We start from the raw sequence: 19,311 nt of genomic DNA on the forward strand, positions 1-19,311 counted from the left end.
TCTACCTCCAGACTGTATCAATGTCAATATCCTGGGTACAATCCTGGGTATGATACTGTACTAGAGTGTCACAAAATGTAACCGCTGGGGCAAAGCAGGTAGAGGATACATAGGATCTTCCTAGATTACTTCTTGTAACTGCATGTAAATCTGTAATTATCTCAATATTAAAAGGTTAACTTAGGCATTTTTAGGCAATTTTTTAAAAATTACAAGTCACAAAACCAATAAGTCAGAGGATTATCTGTAGCTGAACTTTCAATATAACTCCATACCATTTTTCCATTAGATACTAGAGTTCCCTTACACTTGAAAGAACTTTGGAATAATTCCCAAGGCCTAGTTTTTGATCCAGGGTATTCTGTAATCGCTTTCTGTACCTTATCAATCACTGAAGTTCTTGAAAATAGCAACTTAAGTAGATAAAATTTTTATAGCCAAACGGTACCTCATAGACTGTATTATGACTCACTGCATTATGGAATGCAAGTGAAAATCTGTCCAGTCACTTTCTAGGGGATGAATGTTACCTATGGTTATCTTTAACAGAGGCCTAGAACAAAGTTGGAGCCCTAGGACTAGTCCTTGATTAATTCCTGTCAGTTTTTATATGATGGGGATAATTAAGCATGACCTGCCTTAAGTGCAACAGTATGGATCTGGAGTGTTCTCCACATACCCATGTATTTGGCTTTATTGGGAGGTGGTAGAACCTTTAAGAGGTGGGGATCAGTGGGAGTCTTCAGGTTATCAGGGATGTACCCTGGAAGGGGAGAGTGGGATCCCAGCCCCTTCCTCTTCCTCTCTTTGACTTACCATAAGATAAGTAGTGTTTTGCTCTGCTATGCATGTCTACCATGATGTGCACCCTGGCCAAGACTCAAAACAACAGGGTCAATCTATCATGGACTAAAACTCTAGAACTGTGAACCCAAATAAACCTTTTTTCTTTATAAATTGATTTATGTCAGGTATTTGTTATAGTGAAATACAGTTGACAAAACACCTTGCAAAAACAGTGATTTTATACAAATGTCAGGAAAAGATACATTACATTTAAAGGGAATTGGCTGTGGTTGGGCCTGGTGGCAAACACCTGTAATTCCAGTGACTCAGGAGGTTGAGACAGGAGGATCACAAATTCGAGGCCAATCTGGGCAATTTAGTGAGGGCTTAAGCAACTTAGTGAGACTCTGTCTTAAAATACAAAATATAAAATAAAAAGGACTGGGGATATGGCTCAGTTGTAAAGTTCCCTGGTTCAATTCCTAGTACCAAAAACAAAATGGAATTGGCCTGGCCTGAGGAAAACACAGCAATTCTCTCCCCTAGGCATCAACCATATGATATTCAAAGGATTAAAAAATTAATACTAAAAATAAAAAAAAAATTAATACTAAGCTCACTGTAAATGCTCAGGTCCAGAAGAGATACTGAAGGAATAGGGTATGTCACTAATTATTAAGAAGAATTTTTCCAATATGGTAAAGGGAGAGGTGGCAGAGTGTGGTCAGAAATCACTTTTCTGTATTTTATAATAGAAAAGTTCAAGTCAAGACCTGGTCATGATGCCAGGTCCAAAGTATGTAAAAAAGGATGGCTAGGTTTGCATCAGCGGTTTTCAGAAAAATCCTGAAGCATCTGTATTCACTCTATAACTTGCAATTCATAAATCCTGTAAATTAAACAAATACAAATAATAAAGTCTCCCTGTATGGATGTGAGGCTGACACAAAACATTTCAGTCAAAACTGGATTTGAGCTGCAATGGCAAAGTCTGAACACTGAGGCAAATGCTGGTGAGCACAATGGGGACTGTTACTATCATCTTATAATACCAGTTTAACAAGTCTTACCTCCCCGCAATGTTTTTTGGCCAGTTCCTCTAGGCGAGATTTTAACAAATTAACACTTTCATTTGACAGACCTTTGGCATTCTTTAATTCTATTTCAGGAACTCTGGAGCGGGGGAAAAAAGAGTTATATTAGAAAGGATAGCCTGTTCACATTCTCATTTTCTGAGTTCCCAGCACACTTGAGGGCCTGAGGATTCTACACAGACCGTATATTTGAACCTCTCCATGTAACCACCATTTCCCTTCATCTTAAAAGGATTTCAACCATATCTCAGTAACTCCAGTTGACACAGTGCTTAATAAGGACTGGCTGAACCTGGTGGAGAAGTAAGCTGTCCAAAGTCTTCAATCTGGGTTGTTAGGTGCTCTACTTCCTGAGGAGACTCAGATTTACTGAGCTTGACTTACCTACTGTCTCTGCTATCCATTTTCCACTCACATTAAAATGTCCCCAAATCAGTTACTACTGATTGCCTCTGATTTGTCCTTGATCCCCAACTCTGAGTTTCTTCGGTCTAAAAAACCTAATCAATTCTGCTCTCACTGACTCCAGCCTAGTAATTTCATCATGCACTCTCCTGTATGGTAAATCTTGTACCCTTGGTTGCATACAATGTCAATTAGTCTAAACCTGATAGCTCAGTGTTCAGAGCTCAAGTGCTGTGCACTCTTTTGCATGCTCTGGAATAAAGCAGAACAAGAATGCTAGGTGAAATGGAGACATGGTGTAGCACTCCCACACTAGGCTGTGCCCCAATCACTCATTCTGGTTGTAAACAAGGACATGCTCACTGGCTCATGAATAAATGTAGTCATGTACATTCTTCAAACTCTGCCTATTCCAAGGACACCTAATTCATACTCCTCTTCATTTCCCAGAGCTCATCTAAGTCAACATTTTCTACTCAAGGATATAAAAAATCAGCACTTGGGCTTCCTTTTATTCCCAATAAATAAACATCCAATAATAATGCTCTAGGATTAAATAGGGATTTATTTAATTTTACTGATGAGATGATTCATCACTTCCTATTAAGTATTTCCGAGTAATTCTGGCATTTTAGCTTATTGAAGCCTTGCCTATTCACCTTTCTATGCTTTCTCTCAATACTTATCTTCCATTCAGTATGATAGGTTGCTATAATCATTATCTGCCTGGAGAGATGGAAATCTGGGAAAAGTAGTCTGAGAAAAAGCATAGAAATGTCATACAGTCTTGGATCCATGTATAGTCCATTCTAGCCAGGATTTCTCTCTTTCACAGTGGCTTCAAGGACTATTTTGCATAAAGGAAAGTTTTCTTTTACCATATCATTTCAAAAAGATGACACTATTCCCACAAATCAAACCTTACATAATTCTTTTTTTAAATTAAGCAATCCTTGTATAACAACATTAATAGAATGGTAGAAAAGTAATCTTTAATACTAGTTAAACTCTGAAACTTTCTAATGTTTTATGTCCTTGCTGCATGATTAATAATTTTATGTAGTTGGTGCTATACTTAATTTTTAATAAACACATCCTTGTTTTTAAAATATTATCCCATAATATTTTTATCAAGTGGATAGATACATCAAGATTTATCTGACAAGTTCTCTAGTATAGTGACTCTCAACCAGGGGCAGTTTTGTCTCTAAGTGGACATCTGTCAACATCTGGAGACTTTTTTGATTGTCACAATCAAAAGAAGGTACTCCCTGTATCTAGCAGATAAAAGTCAGGGATGTACTAAACTCCTACAATATATAGGTCAGTGCTCATAATAAAGAATTATCCTGCTGACATGTCAACAGTGCCAAGGCTGAGAAAGCCTGCTCTAGTGTTTAAAACTTAGACTATTCCAATTTCTTTACTTTCACAAATAATGCTACAATTAACATTTTAGCACTTAAGTAACCAAGTTTTTCTTTGATTTTTCAAGAGTAAACATTTTGAATTCTCAAGTCTATGGTATAATTAAAAAAAAAAAAAAGAGAGAGAGAGAGAGAGAGTCCATGGTATAGTAAAAAAAAAAAAAAATATATATATATATATATATATATATATATATATATATATATATATAGTCTTTGACCCCAGTTCCTGGCACAGAGCCCCTATCACTCTTAGAATCTCCTGAGTGATAGATGTAAGAAGGGTATCTTGAGCTATTCATAAAAAACCTTTTCAACTACACTGGAGTTTATGTGGATGAGGTTCACTCTGGTTGGGTGCCTGCACAGTGTCAAAATAGGGGCTGATTATCAGAAAAACCAAATCTGGACTATAAGTGAGAAATTTCAACCCTAATCCAGACCAGGGTGAGGAAAGCAGGGCTGGAGATAGAGTTCAATCACCAATGGCCAATGATATAAGAAAGTGATCATGCTTATAGCATGAAATCTCCATAAAAATCCCTAAATGACAGGGTTCAGGTGGGTTGGTGAACACATGGAGGGGCTAGGAGGAAGCCTGGTCTGGGGAGGGCATGGCGGCTCAGTGCCTCTCCCTCATGCCTCGCCTATGCGTCTTTCTCATTTGGTTATTTCAGAGTCAAATCTTTTACAATGAACTGGTAAATGTATTTTCCTGAGTTCTGTAAGTCATTCTAGTAAATTATCAAACATGAAGAGGAAGGTGTAGGAATCTATGAATTTATAGCCAAAATTTGTAAGTCAAAGGAAGTACTGCAATTTGCAGTGGGCTTGTGAAATGGGAGCATTTTTATAGGACTGATCCCTTAACCCATGGATCTGTGCTAACATGGAGAGCTAATGTCAGAATTGAATAGTTGGACTCCCAGATGATATCAGATAAGACACCATGTATTTGGTGTTAGGAAACAGCCTCCCTGAAAACAAAACAAAACAAAACAAAAACCAGAGAGGCAATGTCCTAATTTTCTTTCATAAATTTAATTCCTTTTCTTCATTAATTAATCTTTTCATATACCTACTATGTATACACTCAATACAATGTTGTGGGCAAAAGAAGTTATTGATTTGAAGGAGCTCAGTTTTGACCTGTCTCTTAATATCCTTTATCACTTCACACCTCTTTACCCACTGTAGAAAGCACTGCCATCTTTTATTTGCCACTTGCCTTCTCAGAAACCTTTAGCTGGTTCTCTGTGTGGTAAATTCAACCCCCTTAATATCATCCAGGTCAATGTCTTTCTATGTGGAAGGTCTGGGGACAGATACATGAGACCACTTGAATCCTGATGGCTAATACTTTTGCCCTAACCAGTGATTCTCAACCAGAGGTAATACAGCTTTCAGGGAAAGTGTGAAAATATGTGGGATTTGTGGTTGTCTCAATGATTGGTGAATACTCCTGGCATTATTGGGTAGGGACCAGGGATGCTAAATGTCCTGCAGCGCAGGGGATGGCCTTGCACAATGATGACTCACCAGTCACACTGAGAAGTACCACAACTCTAAACACTCTTAGGGCAGTAGAAATTCAGGTCAGGCACAGAAGGCTACCTAATTCCTAATGTCAATCACATTTGAAAACTAAGTACATGAATGATTTAAGTAGTTGCTAAGCTTTTATCCTTTTCTTCAAGATTTGTTCTTTTCCTAGTTTATGAAGAATTAAATAATGTCAATGGGTCAGAAGAAACAAACAAGTCACTGAGTATTAGTATCTGTAGTGTGTATTCTACAACTATAAACAGACTTAAAATGAAAGATTTCCTGACAATATCTATAGCCAATACACTTCTGTTAAAATACAGGTGATAGGAAATGAAATTTTATGTGCAATGGCAGGGGAAAAAATACTATTGACTTTAAATCAGAACAACATCAAAGTTATTTATAAAGGGTACTTACACATCTGGATAGTTTGGTGGGCATTTAACCCTCAAATCCACTTTCACATAAACTTCTTCACCAGTTAGGCCCTGAGGGTACAGAACTAAATTGATTTCAGGGGGCTCTTTGATCTAAAAGAGAAAAAACATTTTTTTCTCCTGAGAGAGTCAATCTTAACCATTAAGATAATGATCACCTTAGCTCAAAAGTTCTACTTCCAAAATATTATATGTAATTATATTTTACATATGTATTAGGGCATATTTTCCAAAACCATGGTTTAAAAAATAAAATATTTGCCAGATAAAATGCATTTTCCTTTTTGAATTTATTAAAGGATTAAAAGGAAATATTCTCCTTAGTTTCTGTTCATTCAAATGTCACTGAATGCTGATTATAAGCAAGGTATTGTCCTAGAGGCTAGAAGTACAGTAGTAAATTTAGATAGACACAGTCCTAAGTAACTGATACAAATTAGAGGGCATGTGAATAATTTTAAAAGTGATAAGAGCTGTAAAGAAAATAAGACAGAGTAAGAGGACATAGTGGTAGGGGAAGAGAAGGTATCTGAACAGGTGGTCAGGGAAGTTCTTGTGAGAAAGGGATATACAAGTTGGATAATCATTTTCCAAAATGTGTGGGACCAGAAGTGCTTCAAATTTCAGTCTTTTGGATTTTGGAATATTTGCACAAACTTAAAAAAAAAGTGTGGACTTTGGAAAGTTTTGAAATTCAGATTTTCAAATTAAGGATGCTCCACCTGTATTTGAATTGAGATTTGAATACTGAGATATCAACACAGGAAAAACCTGACTTGAAGAGTTCTGATAGCTCTTCTAAAATTGCATGTGCTTTTTCAATCAACTACTCTTCACCCAATTACCAAAAAGTCTACTCTGATTTACTGACATACATTTTCCAAAGAAGATGAGGCAACTTGTTTTACTTATATAATGAAAAAGGGGAGACTGAGGAAAAATATATCTACTAAGCACACCTATCGTCCAGGCACTTTAGCAACTGCAAGGCAGGTGCCATCCCTATGCTGTACAGATATAGCAGCTCAGGGTTTAAGTTTCTATACAGTGACAGAGCTAAAACCTGCTTTGACCCCATAATCTGTGGCTCTCTCATAAGCCACTCTTTTTTTTTTTTTTTGGGGGGGTATGGGGGATTGAACTCAGGGACACTTGATGGCTGAGCCACATCCCCAGCCTATTCTGCATTTTATTTAGAGACATGGTCTCACTGAGTTGCTTAGTGCCTCGCCAATGCTGAGGCTGGCTTTGAACTCAAGATCTTCCTGTCTCGGCCTCTGAGCTGCTGGAATTACAGGCATGCGCCACCAAGCCCAGCAAGTCACTCTTTCCTTAATGCCAATCCTGAGTGGATGTAATTGAGCCTTGACTTTTTCTTTGAACATCCAGGCAGAAATGGCAAAGAGAAATGTGGTCATATCAGAAAGGAGAAAGATGAAAAAATTCTTTCAGGTGCAACAAAGTACTTAGCAACACTAACTGGTACAGAAATTTATAATGTGAATCTTATGTATGTACCCTGAATCATATAACAATGTTCTCATCAACTATGTGTACAAAATCTGTAAAATCAATTTTTATATGGTTTTTAAATAATCCTTGAAAAAAGCTGTGGGTCCTCCAGGACAGCCCGAGGGTGAATATGGTTCTGAAGAGGGGTCAGCATTCCAAGGCTCAAGAGGCCTTTCATTCACTCATGCCCCTCCATGCATCAGTTGCCCACACTTACTCAGCACCAACTCTATGTCAGGCACTGTGCTGAATCAGTTCACAGAGGTTAAGAACACAGTTGTGGTTCCATCTGTCATGGAACTTCCTATCTGATGGGGGAAACAAAATTCAGGTTTATAAAGCACTGTTGAAGAGGCAAGTTAGTGCACTATGTACAGAACAGGTGGGTGTGAGGGAACATGCTTAGATGTGGTCACCTGGGAACACCTGAGGATGTAGCATTTAAACTATGAGACTACCCAAAGATCATGCCCTCCAGACTAGGGAAGAACATGTAAAGGGGTCAGAAGTGAGTATGGGGGCTGGGATTGTGGCTTGTGGTGGAGTACTTCCCTAGTATTCGTGAGGCCCTGGGTTCAATCCTCATCACCACATACCCAAACTAAATAAAATAAAGTTATTTTTTTAAAAAGTCAGTATGAGATTGGTGCAAGCCAAAAATGAAAAGGAGGCTGATATATTTGGAACACACCAGGAAAGGGAAGACCAGGTAAAGCAGGTGAGGTAGAAAATGGATGGATCACACAGGGCCTCATCAGTCAAGCAAATTATTTGGAGGGATTTTAAGGAAGGAATGATATGCTCTCTCATATATTTAAAAAGATGGTTTTAGCTTCTGAATGAATAGGAATGATAAAAGCAGCAGTAAACAACTATTTCAACAGGCCTGAGAGTGTGGCTCAGTGGAAAAGCATTTGCCTAGCATGCAGGAAGTCCTGGTTTTGATTCTAAGCACCACACATGTAAAAAACCAAAAACCCACAATTATAACAATGCAGTTTGTGGTTGGTAGCAAAGGTGAGAGAAAAGAGAAAAGTAAATTTGAGATAAAACTGATAAAAAGATCAGGCTGTGAGAGAAGCAAATGGAAAGAGTCTTGTCCCAGATCCATGCGGAGGTGGTATAGGTCTAGGCATTCACTGCTGGGGGAGTAGGGGGACCACCTTGCCAAGGGCAGGTCTCATGGGAACTGAACACATATCCTACAATGTTGAGAAGTGCTAGGTAAGGAAGTTGAAACTGCAAGTGCAGACAACTCTGTCAAGGCTTGAGTATTAAGGGGCATTGTGAATGGGGCCAGAGACTGGGTGGGAATGGAGGGAATATGAAATTAATGGAGGAATTTTTGTTCTGTTTTTGTAAAGGTTGGAAATACAACAGCATGTGAGGACACTGATGGCAATATTTTTGAAGAACAGAAAAGATACAAAATTAAGACCTAAATCAGCAAAACCCTTCACAGGGCAGAAGCCAATGGATCCTGGGCATGACAAGACAGTTGAACTTTCACGGGAGGAGGGGCTCCATTTCTAGAGAAATAGGAGGGAAACAGTAGAGGCTGGTGGGTTTCCTCAGAGGAGCCTCAAAGGGTGAGTGGTGAGACCAAATAGGTTCCAGGTCTCCTGTTCCCTCTTAAACCACAGCAGCCCAGTTTCTACTGCTTTATATTTTAGGAAGAATTCAATATAGGAATCATTTTAGCTGCTAAAGGTGCTTAAAAAGACATAAAAAATTATGCCTTCACCAGCTCCTTAAATAGCCTCACTTAAAAAAAAAACCAATTTTTTATTAAGGAATTTTTCAAACAGAAAGCAGAAATAATGGTATAATGAACCCCCTATGCCGACTATCCAGCTTTGACAATTACCATCTTTGAGCCAGTACTTATCATAGATTGTTTCTCTCCACAACATTGTCTTAGGTTATTCTGAAGTAAATCCTATGAATGAGTCTTTTCCTGAATTACTGTTTTTATATTAACAATCTAGTGAAGAGGGGAGGTTATAAATATGTTCATTTTGAAAAAACAAAAACAATACAGAGATCCTTTTCTATTGGCTGGTAGCAGGAGGCCACAGGATGCCTGGAGTTACTATGAAAGATGGAAACCAGCAGGAATCTCTCAGTCTGGTACCTGTCCTCAACAAGTTGAAAGTCTCCAAAGGGTAGATGCAGTCGAGCTGGTCAAAAATAAAGAGCTTGCTCCCTAAGAGTAGAACTGGTTCTACACACAAGCAGCTTTCACAGCATAGTACCTGTACCTCCAGAGTGGTGCTGTAGTTGGCTCCATGGCCAAGATCTATGGGGGACCTCAAAGAGAAGAGGTCATGCCCAGTCACTTCAGCTAAGGCTCCAAAGAGTGTGGTTCACAGAGTCCTCCAAACTCGGGAGGGGCTGATAATGGTGGAAAAGGATCAAGTTGGGGGCTGTAAACTGACACCTTAAGGGCAGAGAGATCTATATAGAATCACCAGTCTGGTGGCAGCTGCCAACAAGAAGTATTAGAACACATAGGTTAATAAATCGCCTCATTTGTTAAAAGCAAAAACAACAGAGGAAGGTTAGACAGAATTTTTCCAGTGGCTTTCTCTAGCAGGTCAAATCTTTACAGGTTTTTTTATTTCACTAGCTACATATTTCAGAAAACATGATCACCAATTCATACTTTGTTAAGAAAATACTTTTTTCCTATCTTTTCCTGTATATATCACTTTAGAAAGTATAGAATACAGTTTTAATACCAAATCTATAAAGAAGTATAAAAATCTAAGAACAGAGTGGGGTCCTAAGAAGGGTCAATTTATCTTTTACCAATCTACATTCACTTACATACATTCTGCCTTTCATTTTCTCATTTTGCTATTGATCAATGAAAACAATATTTCAGAAAAGTAAATGAGAACAGTTTTCTAAATTCATATTGACTGATAAAGCTTAACATAGGCAAATGAATTAATAAGTTAGGAAAGTAAGGGAAGATGCCATACAGATGGTCTTTGTAAAGTGAAATAGTTGAGAACTGGCAGGCCCAATGAGGAGTTAAGTAAAGACGTTACAACTCAAGCTTTCCATGTAGGAGCAAAAGTCTATCTTCTGCTTTTGAAGGAAGAAAACTGAAGTAGTCCCTTATAATTGGAAGAAGGAAGATCCTTAAGTATCAACAAGATGTATAAGCAGAAATTACAAATGCAAACCAGGTTCTTGGACCCAGGATAAAAAGAACTTGCAAGAAATGGATAGCATTTGAATTGTGTTATTGCCACAGATGTAAAGTAACAAATCTGGTTTAACATTTCCTTTTTGTCTTTTTTCCCCCAGGAATTGAATGAATTTTTATGTGTTAACACAAGTGGTATTTCAGTGTTTACCATACTGAGTAGAAAAGAACAATTTTCAGCATCCATGTATTGTATAAAGTCAAAATAGAATTTTCTTTCATAGTCAATACTGTAGATACTATGTTATGATAAATTCTAAGAACACAAATATCTGTCTTAGAAAGTGTACTTTTTAGTTATATCATCTTTAAAGAGTTTTCAGTTTGTCTTTATCTTATTCTTTTTGACTGAAAAGTATAAAAGATTCCTTTTATACTGCATGAATGCCTATACCCTGGGCATTGCTGAAAATACTTAACCATCACACAGGCACCCAAACTAGAGTACTGGTTTGTGATCTCAAAGCCAAAAGGATTATTGACTTGTCTTATCTGGTTTGTCAAAACTGTTGTGCTGAACTGGGTCTCTACTGAATTTCTCAGAATTACTGGACCATCACAACCAAACCATCCTAGTACCAGGCAAGCGGTCATGATGAAGCAGATCATGACCAGAGAGAGGGAGAAAAGCATCACATATTCAGAGTGTTATCAGAAAAAACAGCTTTCAGTGTTTCCTGAGCTAAGCCTGGCTCTAGGTGCCCAGGTCAGGTCAAGTCAGTCCAAGTCAGCCCAGCCCAGCCCAACCCTCCCTTTTTTCTTTATATAAGCAGTAAAGAATATCCCTGAATGTAAAACCTTGGGAGAAAGCATGGGGAGGTCATGACTTTATGCTGAAGTACTGGAAAAGGAAACAAGGAGGACTACACATTTCTAAGATATTCTTTACTAAATGGAATGTTCACTAAATATACTCTATTCAACAAATAGAGTTAAGGATTGTTGACAAGTCTCATGGAAAGAGGCCTTTCTCAGCCAGCCCTAAGACCACTAAGTAGGAATGAGGGGATTGGTGTGCAGGACCCTGGGGTCTATAAAAGCAGAGTCAGAATCCTGTAAACACTCTTGGGTTGGATCAGTCATAGAACATCAGGCAGGTCTAGTGTCCCAGGTACTTCCGTAGCACAGCAACATGAGCAGGTCAACAGTGGAAATGGCAATAAGCCTAGATAACACCAAAACAAACTTTTAGAAAAGAGAAAAGAATTTTGATAAAAAGTGAAGGACTCATGAGGCATAAAAGTGTCAGCTTTAAAAGGCACATGAATCCAGTGGATGAAGGAACAGATCCTGGTCAGTGAAGAATGGCACAGAAAAACCTAATAACTTGTCAGGACTGAGTATGAAGGCCACCTCAAAGTGAGAGGAGCAAGACATTGAAGCTTTTGGGCTGACAGGCTACTTTTAAAGCCTTTATTTTGGTCAAGAGGGTTTAGTGACCAGAGTGGCATTTCTCTCCAAAAGTCACAGATTTTGGGTTTTCCTCAGCAAAGACTATTATCCTCAATATCCATTCTCCCTTTTACTCCATAACAGAACCTCTGACTTTTCAGTTGGATACATTTCCCAGCCTCCTTTGCAGATACATGTGGCCACTGGATTGATTTCTGGACAGTCAAATGAAAGAACTGTCATATGCAATTTATAGGAAGTGACCTCAAAAGAAAAGGATGCACCTTTTCCATCCCATTCTCCTTTCAATCAGCTGGAATATAGGTGTGAAATCTAGAACCCAGACAGTTATTTGAGACCAGGAGGGGCACATTAACAATGATGGGACAACAGCAAAATAAAAGAGGTCTTAGACTCCAGACTGGTACATGCAAACATATAAAATTTGTAAGTTTACTGTCATATGTGGCTAAACTTAATCCTACCTGTTACAGGCTCTTTGAAAGAAAAACAAAAAACAAAACCCCCAAACCACTCAGGGAATAGTGCTTTCAGAGATAACAGCAGAACATTTGCTAGGCTTTTCTCAAGCAAACAGAAAAATTTCTCGGCATGTGAAGAGACATCTTGCAAGATGTGTTTAGGATACCTAGAATCAGCTCATATTAGGGCACTAAAGGACTCTAGTTGAAGAGAATTTGACTAAAAATAATGCAGATGTACTGGGAGTAGGCAAGGGTGAGGCCTCCTTTGAGCCTATAGAAGACAAATGGTCATTAGAATGCTGAAAAAACTGTTGACTTAACTTGCACCAAGAAATAATGCATTCCTGGAATATTTACAGACAAACAAATACAGAGTAATGGGTAACCAAAACCTTTTGAGAGCATTAAAGGAGAAGAAAAACAGTGCAGGTGTATCATTTGTAAAATATATAACATCATAAATGAGAAAAAAAAATTGAACACCAAAAATGCGGGTGACATGAAAACAGAGTCATTTAGAGATCATACATTGCTATATGAATTAAATTTGCTTCCTCATAAGGATTATAAAATTTGATACCCTCCTCATCTGTTACAAAACAGTTAAACGAATCCTCAAGCAAAGTAGAAGAGATGCAAATTCAGTCCTAAAACATAGAAGAGGCAAAGCTCTTCAAGAAACAAAAACAGTCAAAGAACCTAAAATATCCCAAGGATTATAACACAAACTTTAGGGACCCTCTTCTCAGCACAATGCTCTTCTCCTGGGAACAGCCCCCAACCAAGACCACAGAAATCCCTGACGCTCGGTTCAAATGTGCTTCTGCTATAGTCTGGATATTAAATGTCCCCCAAAGGCCTATGAGTAAAAGGCTCAGTCCCCAGTTTGGTGCTATTGAAAGGTGGTGGAACCTTTAAGAGGTAGGACCTTGAAGGGCCTTAGTTCATTGGGGGCATGCCCCTGAAGGGGATAATGGAATCCTAGCTCCTTCCTCTTCCTTTCATTCTCTTCCAGTCAACCTGAGGTGAACAGGCTCCCTCTGTCACGTTCTTGATGTACTGCCTCCATACAGGTCCCAAAACAACAACCAAATGACCATGTATGGAAATCTTCAAAACTGTTAGATAATATAAGCTTTTTCTCCTTTTTCCTTCCTTTTAAATTGATCATTTCAGATATTTTGTTATAGAAATAGAAAACTGCCTAACACTCAGGCTCAACAAAAGCAACTGGTTAGGAACAAGTCTGTTCCTGTTAAAAGTACCAGTAGAGCTGTGCACAGTGGCACATGCCTGTAATCCTAGGCTGAGGCAGAAGGATCACCGAATTTGAGGCAAGCTTGAGCAACTTAATGAGCTCCTGTTTCATAATAAAATTTAAAAACTCAGAGGAAAGGCACTTGCTTAGCATGTGCAAGACCCTGGGGATGAGGCCCTGGGTTTGATTCTTGATACTGGAAAATAAAGAAAAATTCCCAACACTGCAAAAAAGTAAAGAAAAACTAAGAAGTACTAGAGGGAAGGGTAAGACTATTAAAGCCTGAAAATTTTATAAGTTTTTTCATACAACTAAAAATCTTCTGGTCTCAAGATTCAAAGTATAAAGCATGAGGGTCAATGACAGCCCTGTGATTAATCTTCACTGGTTTACAAAGTAAGTTACAAAGTGATGATGAGATTTTGCTTTTTCTTTGGGGTGAGTGGGGTAATGGGAATTGAACCCAGGGACACTTTACCACTGAGCTACATCCCAGTCCTTTAAAAAATTTTATTTTGAGACAGGGCCTTGCTAAGATGCAAGTCACTAGGATTACAGGCATGGACCTCCACACCTGGTTTGAGGATAGGGTTTGAGAAATTAATTAAAACTGTTAAATGATCATCTATCATATAAAAGGGTGAATATACTTAACACTATTGAACTGCATGCTTAAAAATGTTAAGATGGTAACTTTTATAGTGTTTTTTTAAAAATTGCAATTATTAAAAAAAAAAGGTATACATTCAAGTCATTTTCATGTATCTGATCTGGAATTGTTACCTAGGTTTCTGTTTGTCATATTCTCTTTGAATTTGATGGCAAGACTGTATTTAGCATGGCTTCTCATCTCTCTCTTCCCAGTCTGTAACACTGGAAGGCTAGATAGCTTGCCCAAGTCTTTGGCAGAAGCCAAAAATAAAAATGATGGTTAAAAGCTCAGAAAATGGAAATTAGATAATATTCCTCTAGATTTTATATTAAATACCTTAATTACTGATTTTCTCCATACTTCCTTTTCTAAAAATGAATACTATCTATAATTGACCTTATAAAATCCCTAAATTCATTCACGTTCTGTTCTCAAATATCTGCCTATTTATCAAACTGGTAAAAAATTTTAAAAGGTTAAAAGTTTAATAATGACCTATAGCTCCATTTTAAATAAACATTAAAATATTCAGAATTTCAATTTTCCACAAACTTAAGTAATGTTATTCCAATAAAAATGCCAACAGAATTTTTTGGATCAGTTATTATAGTTGAAATGTGTTCCCCAAAGTTCTTGTGTTGGAAATTTAATCTCCAAATTTATATTTCAATGGTATTTGGAGGCAAGGCACCCTGATGGTATTAATAGTTTTATAAAATAAGGAGGAGAGACATAAGCTTAATAGAACTGTTCTACCATGCCATGTGATACCTTCTACCACATTATGATGCAAGAAGGCCCTTACCAGATGCCCTTGATCTTAGACATTCCAGGACCCAGAACTGTAATAAATCAATCTCTGTTCTTTATAAATTTCCCAGTCTGTGGCCTTATACTATAGCAACAGAAAATGAACCGAGACAGCAGGCAAACTGATTTTAACATTCATATGGAAAAACTAAAATAAAACCAGTCAGGAAAATTCTGTAAAGTAGCAGGGCATGCCTGTAATCCTAGCTTCTTGGGAGACTGAAGCAGGAGGATCACAAGTTTGAAGTCAGTCTGGGCAACTTGGTGAGACCATAGGTCTTTTCCCCTAATAGCTGGGGATATAGCTCAGTGGTAGAGCACTTGCCTAGCCTACATTAGGCTCTGGGTTCAAATCCCTTGATCTCTAGTATCACAAAAGAAAAAAAAAATCTGTAAAGTAAATACAACCACATTAAATACTAAGACTACTATAAATGTACAATAATTAAAGCAGTGTGATAATTGTGCTTAAGTAGATTGATGAGAAAGAATAGAGCGTCAAGAAATAGATGCAAATACATTTGGGAATTATTTCACTCAGTAACAATTTTTGAGAGCTTTTTACCAAGCACTGGGAATGTAGAAGTGAACAAATATACCCTGTCCTCATGAAGTTCGTAGTCTCACATAACATAAAGGTGGCATTTCGAATTAGTAGTGAAAAAGACTAAAAATCTCAACTGTCTGACTAACTGGGGGTGTCACAAAGAGGGTGACCTAGTCCTGTATGGAGCTAAGGTAGAGTATTTTTTTAAAATGCTATTTCTATATTTATTTATTTTTGTCGTATTTGGGATTAAACCCAAGACATAGCTGTACCACTGAGCTACATCTCCAATGATTTTAACAATTTTAATTTTGAGATATGGTCTAAGTTGCCTAGGCTGGCCTTGAACTTGCGATCCTCCTGCCTCAGTCTCCTGAGTAGCTGAGATTACAGACATGCAGCGCAGTCCTAGCTACACCCAGTTATTTCTATATTTATTTGATGGGAATTTAAAAATTAAATCATGAAAAATAAAATGAAACCTCAAAGAATTCATTGTTTTGGTAACATTGGAGCAGACAAGTTTTTAGGGGGAAAAAAAAATCCAAATGGACAATACAAAAAACAGTTCATCTTGATTCCATTAAAGATGTTTAATTGCATAAATTACATAAATACAAAATACACATGGTTAATCAGGGGTACATATTTTTAATATATGATGACTCAAAATGATAATTTTCTTCACATATATCTACCTCTTACAAATAAGGAAATACACAGCAGAGTAAGAAAAATAAAAGAACATGAATAATTCATAGAAAAGAAAAGATCAATGGCTTACAAACACAGGTGAGTTACATAATTTATAACCAAAGAAATAAAAATTAAAAAATGTTTCATTGACCTACTGGCAAAGATGAAAAGTCTGATATATACAATGTTAGTGAAGGGGAAGGAAAACAAGCAACTTCATATACTCTGGTGGGCCGAGAGGTAGAAGCAAGCTTTTTAGAGGCATGATGCAATAGCTATCAAATTATAAAGGAGCAGTCCTTTTGCTGGTATAGAAAGCTAGCCAAGATAAGTAACAATAAAAATTTATAACAGTCTTTAAACTGTAAGCTATAGTTTAAACTAGTGGTCTCCCAACTTTTTTGTTTATAATTTTTAGCATGTGACCCAAAATGTTTCTTTATAGTTTACACACACTAAATTGAATTTCTATTATAACACTCCTCCAAAAGTTTTAAAAAATCTGATTTGAAGCTATTGGCAGCAAATCTGGCCTGAATGGACACTGGGTTATTAATAGTCTTTTTCTTGTTTAGTGTGAAAGCTGAATATTCATGCCTGATTTTTAGATGCTACCCAAACATAGAGGAAGGTATTAGGCAGTGTGGAGCATGCATCCATGAATGTGAACAGGAACAATTCTGAATTGAGTCCATCAGGACTAAATCATTTGGGATAAAGGATTGTGGACCTGCATAATCCTTCTCTGAAGACTGGCAAACAGCAGGTGCTAATAAGTACTTGTTGAATGAGTAAACTCTGATTCATTCTTATGACTACCAATTACTACTTTTGAGGCCTATACAGGAGAGGATATTCGTTATGCTCCAGGTCACTGATGCTATTGAATACGTCTGACTGCCTTTTATAGTTTTGGGGTTTTTTTTGTGTGCATTTTTATATCTTGTTATAAAAGTCATTCTTGGGCTGACATCCCACTAATAATCATTGGATTATTAGTGTCTCTACCACAAAGCGGCTGCTTCTTCCTGCCCATTTTTCTAGAGCATTAGGAGTAGATAATAACCTCTGTATAAAGTAAACGGGCTCTGAATGAAGTCTCAGGGATTTCGCATTGAGTTGGCTGCACGCGTGTGACACTAATTTTTACTGCTTAATGGACCTACTTCCTGGTTCTCAATGTTTGGTAATAGAGAAGTTGCCAGATGACCAGTAAATTATCTTTTATTATTTTACTATAAGCATGTATAAGCAGTATACACAGTTAAAAATAACTCTGGAAATTAAACATTGGAGAAGTAAGCTCCCTGAGGGCAGGATTTTTGTCTGTTTTGTCCCAGCTGCATTCCCATTATCTAAAACAGTATTTAATAAACCAAGTTAGAAGCACGTTGGATTAGGAGGAGAATCTTCTGCCCTTACAGAAGTCAGGTGTGTAGATGAGGCAGAGGCTATAAAACGCTAGAATTAAAGGCAGATGAAGGAAGTAGTATTTTAAAAATGACAATATTTAGAAACGTATTAATTTGGCAGATCAGCACTTCAAGGATGGGGAATACAGTATCAGCAGCTTTTGGTGTATCTTAACTTCCAGAAAAAAGGAAAATGATATTTTAAACCAAATGCCACTTTAAAAGGTCTTGACTCAGTTTACTACTTTTCACTACGGGTAAACAGAATGCATTCTACAGTATTCTCAGCTAAATGCCTCACAGGAAGGCACAGAAAGATCTGCCATACAAAAAAACACGATGAGGATGCCTAACAGAGAGGTGAGAATTACATGTAAAGTTCTGAATACATGGGTGAGACCTGGGAATTGATTGAGAGCCTAAGGCCTGTGCCAGCGCCCTCAAAGCTTTCCCAGACCAAAGTAGCAGTGGGTGACTATGAATGTGCTGCTATATCCTCCTTGAAGGCCCCAGGGGACGGAGGGGAGACGGCAAAGTTGGAAGAAGACAGGGATGTTCGGGGGTGTCAGCAGGAATAAGAAACGGTACCAAGTAAGAATCGGAGCGGGCTTGGGGAAAACGCTCTAAGAGAATTCGGCCCAGGCAGGGGTTTTGGAGACCAGTTAAGGTTCGAGGTCACAGTGTGAGCGCGGGTGGAATTGTAGAAATGAAAAAAACTGCAGAATCCTAAAGGGTCCGCCCAATCTGTAAGCCTCAGGGCTCCGGGCCAGGGCTAGGGCAGGTCGGCTCAGGCCAGACCCGCCACGTTCCTACCGGTCCGCACGCGTTCAGCCGCAGGTCTTGGAAGTCGGCTCCGTATATGGCTTCCAGAGCCTGCAGCTCGTGGTCCTGCCGCTGTGGGTAGCTTTCCTGAGGTTCATCTCGGCCGCGGCCGGGGGCCCCGCGACCCCCAGTCATAGCTACGCGGCGGCCAAGGCAGGGCGGCCTTGCCGCGGCTGCGGTGGGCCCTGGGCGGGCTCGGGGGCGGGGCCCCGTGCAGGAGACTGGCCTGTGGGCCGGGCCCGAGCAGGGGCGGGCCCGAGGGCGGGACTGCGCGTCAGGGGCGGGATTGGGGCGGGGCTCCGCGTGGACACTCTGTGCTGGAGAAACCCAGGCCAAAAGCAGAAAACCTTGCTTACAACCTGCAGGAGGAAAACAATCAAAGTAACTGCATGAACGTGGGCGCACGAATTACGCAGGTTGGAATGATAGCACCAGAATGGATAGTTTTCACGAAACAAGTCTCTAACAGAAGTGGCTTAGACTCCCGGAATTGATCCTAGATAACTTTTGACTCTTATTAAAAAGGAATAAAATTTATTCTTAAAGGACAGACATATTTGTTATGAACCAGGAATATAGGAAGGGTTATGCTAGTTTCTGAAATTAACTATAAAAGAGGAGTTAACCCTAAAGGGGTTTAGAAATCATGATACTCTTTTACAACCAAATAGCTTCTCAAGGTGGCTCCTTTGAGGGTGACAATACTCAAGGATGGATATTTTAGCTTGACATATTTGCTATTAAAAACTTAAGTCTGATTTGCTTTATGATCGCAGTGTTTGTGCACATGTTGTGTGCACATGCATATGTC

At 38.5% G+C, this 19,311-nt stretch overlaps 1 protein-coding gene and 1 pseudogene across 3 annotated transcripts in view; one reads left to right on the top strand and one right to left on the bottom strand.

Moving 5' to 3' along the window:
• The window catches only part of Eif2ak4 (eukaryotic translation initiation factor 2 alpha kinase 4), a 110,216-nt gene extending 91,520 nt beyond the window's left edge, over window positions 1-18,696 (bottom strand). For all 3 annotated transcript variants that reach the window (XR_007107016.1, XM_047539122.1, XM_047539121.1), the window contains exons 1-3: window positions 18,492-18,696; window positions 5,678-5,790; window positions 1,857-1,959 (exon numbers count right to left, since the gene is read on the bottom strand). Coding sequence is in view for 2 of the 3 variants with exons in the window: in XM_047539122.1 (XP_047395078.1) it covers window positions 1,857-1,959; window positions 5,678-5,790; window positions 18,492-18,635 (360 nt within the window). In the remaining variant the exon portion in view is untranslated. The remainder of the gene's footprint in view (window positions 1-1,856; window positions 1,960-5,677; window positions 5,791-18,491) is intronic.
• LOC124976214 (40S ribosomal protein S19-like) lies at window positions 9,289-9,714 on the top strand (annotated as a pseudogene).
• Window positions 18,697-19,311: the final 615 nt, after the last annotated feature.

This window comes from Sciurus carolinensis, chromosome 2 (genome assembly GCF_902686445.1).
Source record: "Sciurus carolinensis chromosome 2, mSciCar1.2, whole genome shotgun sequence".
NCBI classification, from domain to species: domain Eukaryota; kingdom Metazoa; phylum Chordata; class Mammalia; order Rodentia; family Sciuridae; genus Sciurus; species Sciurus carolinensis.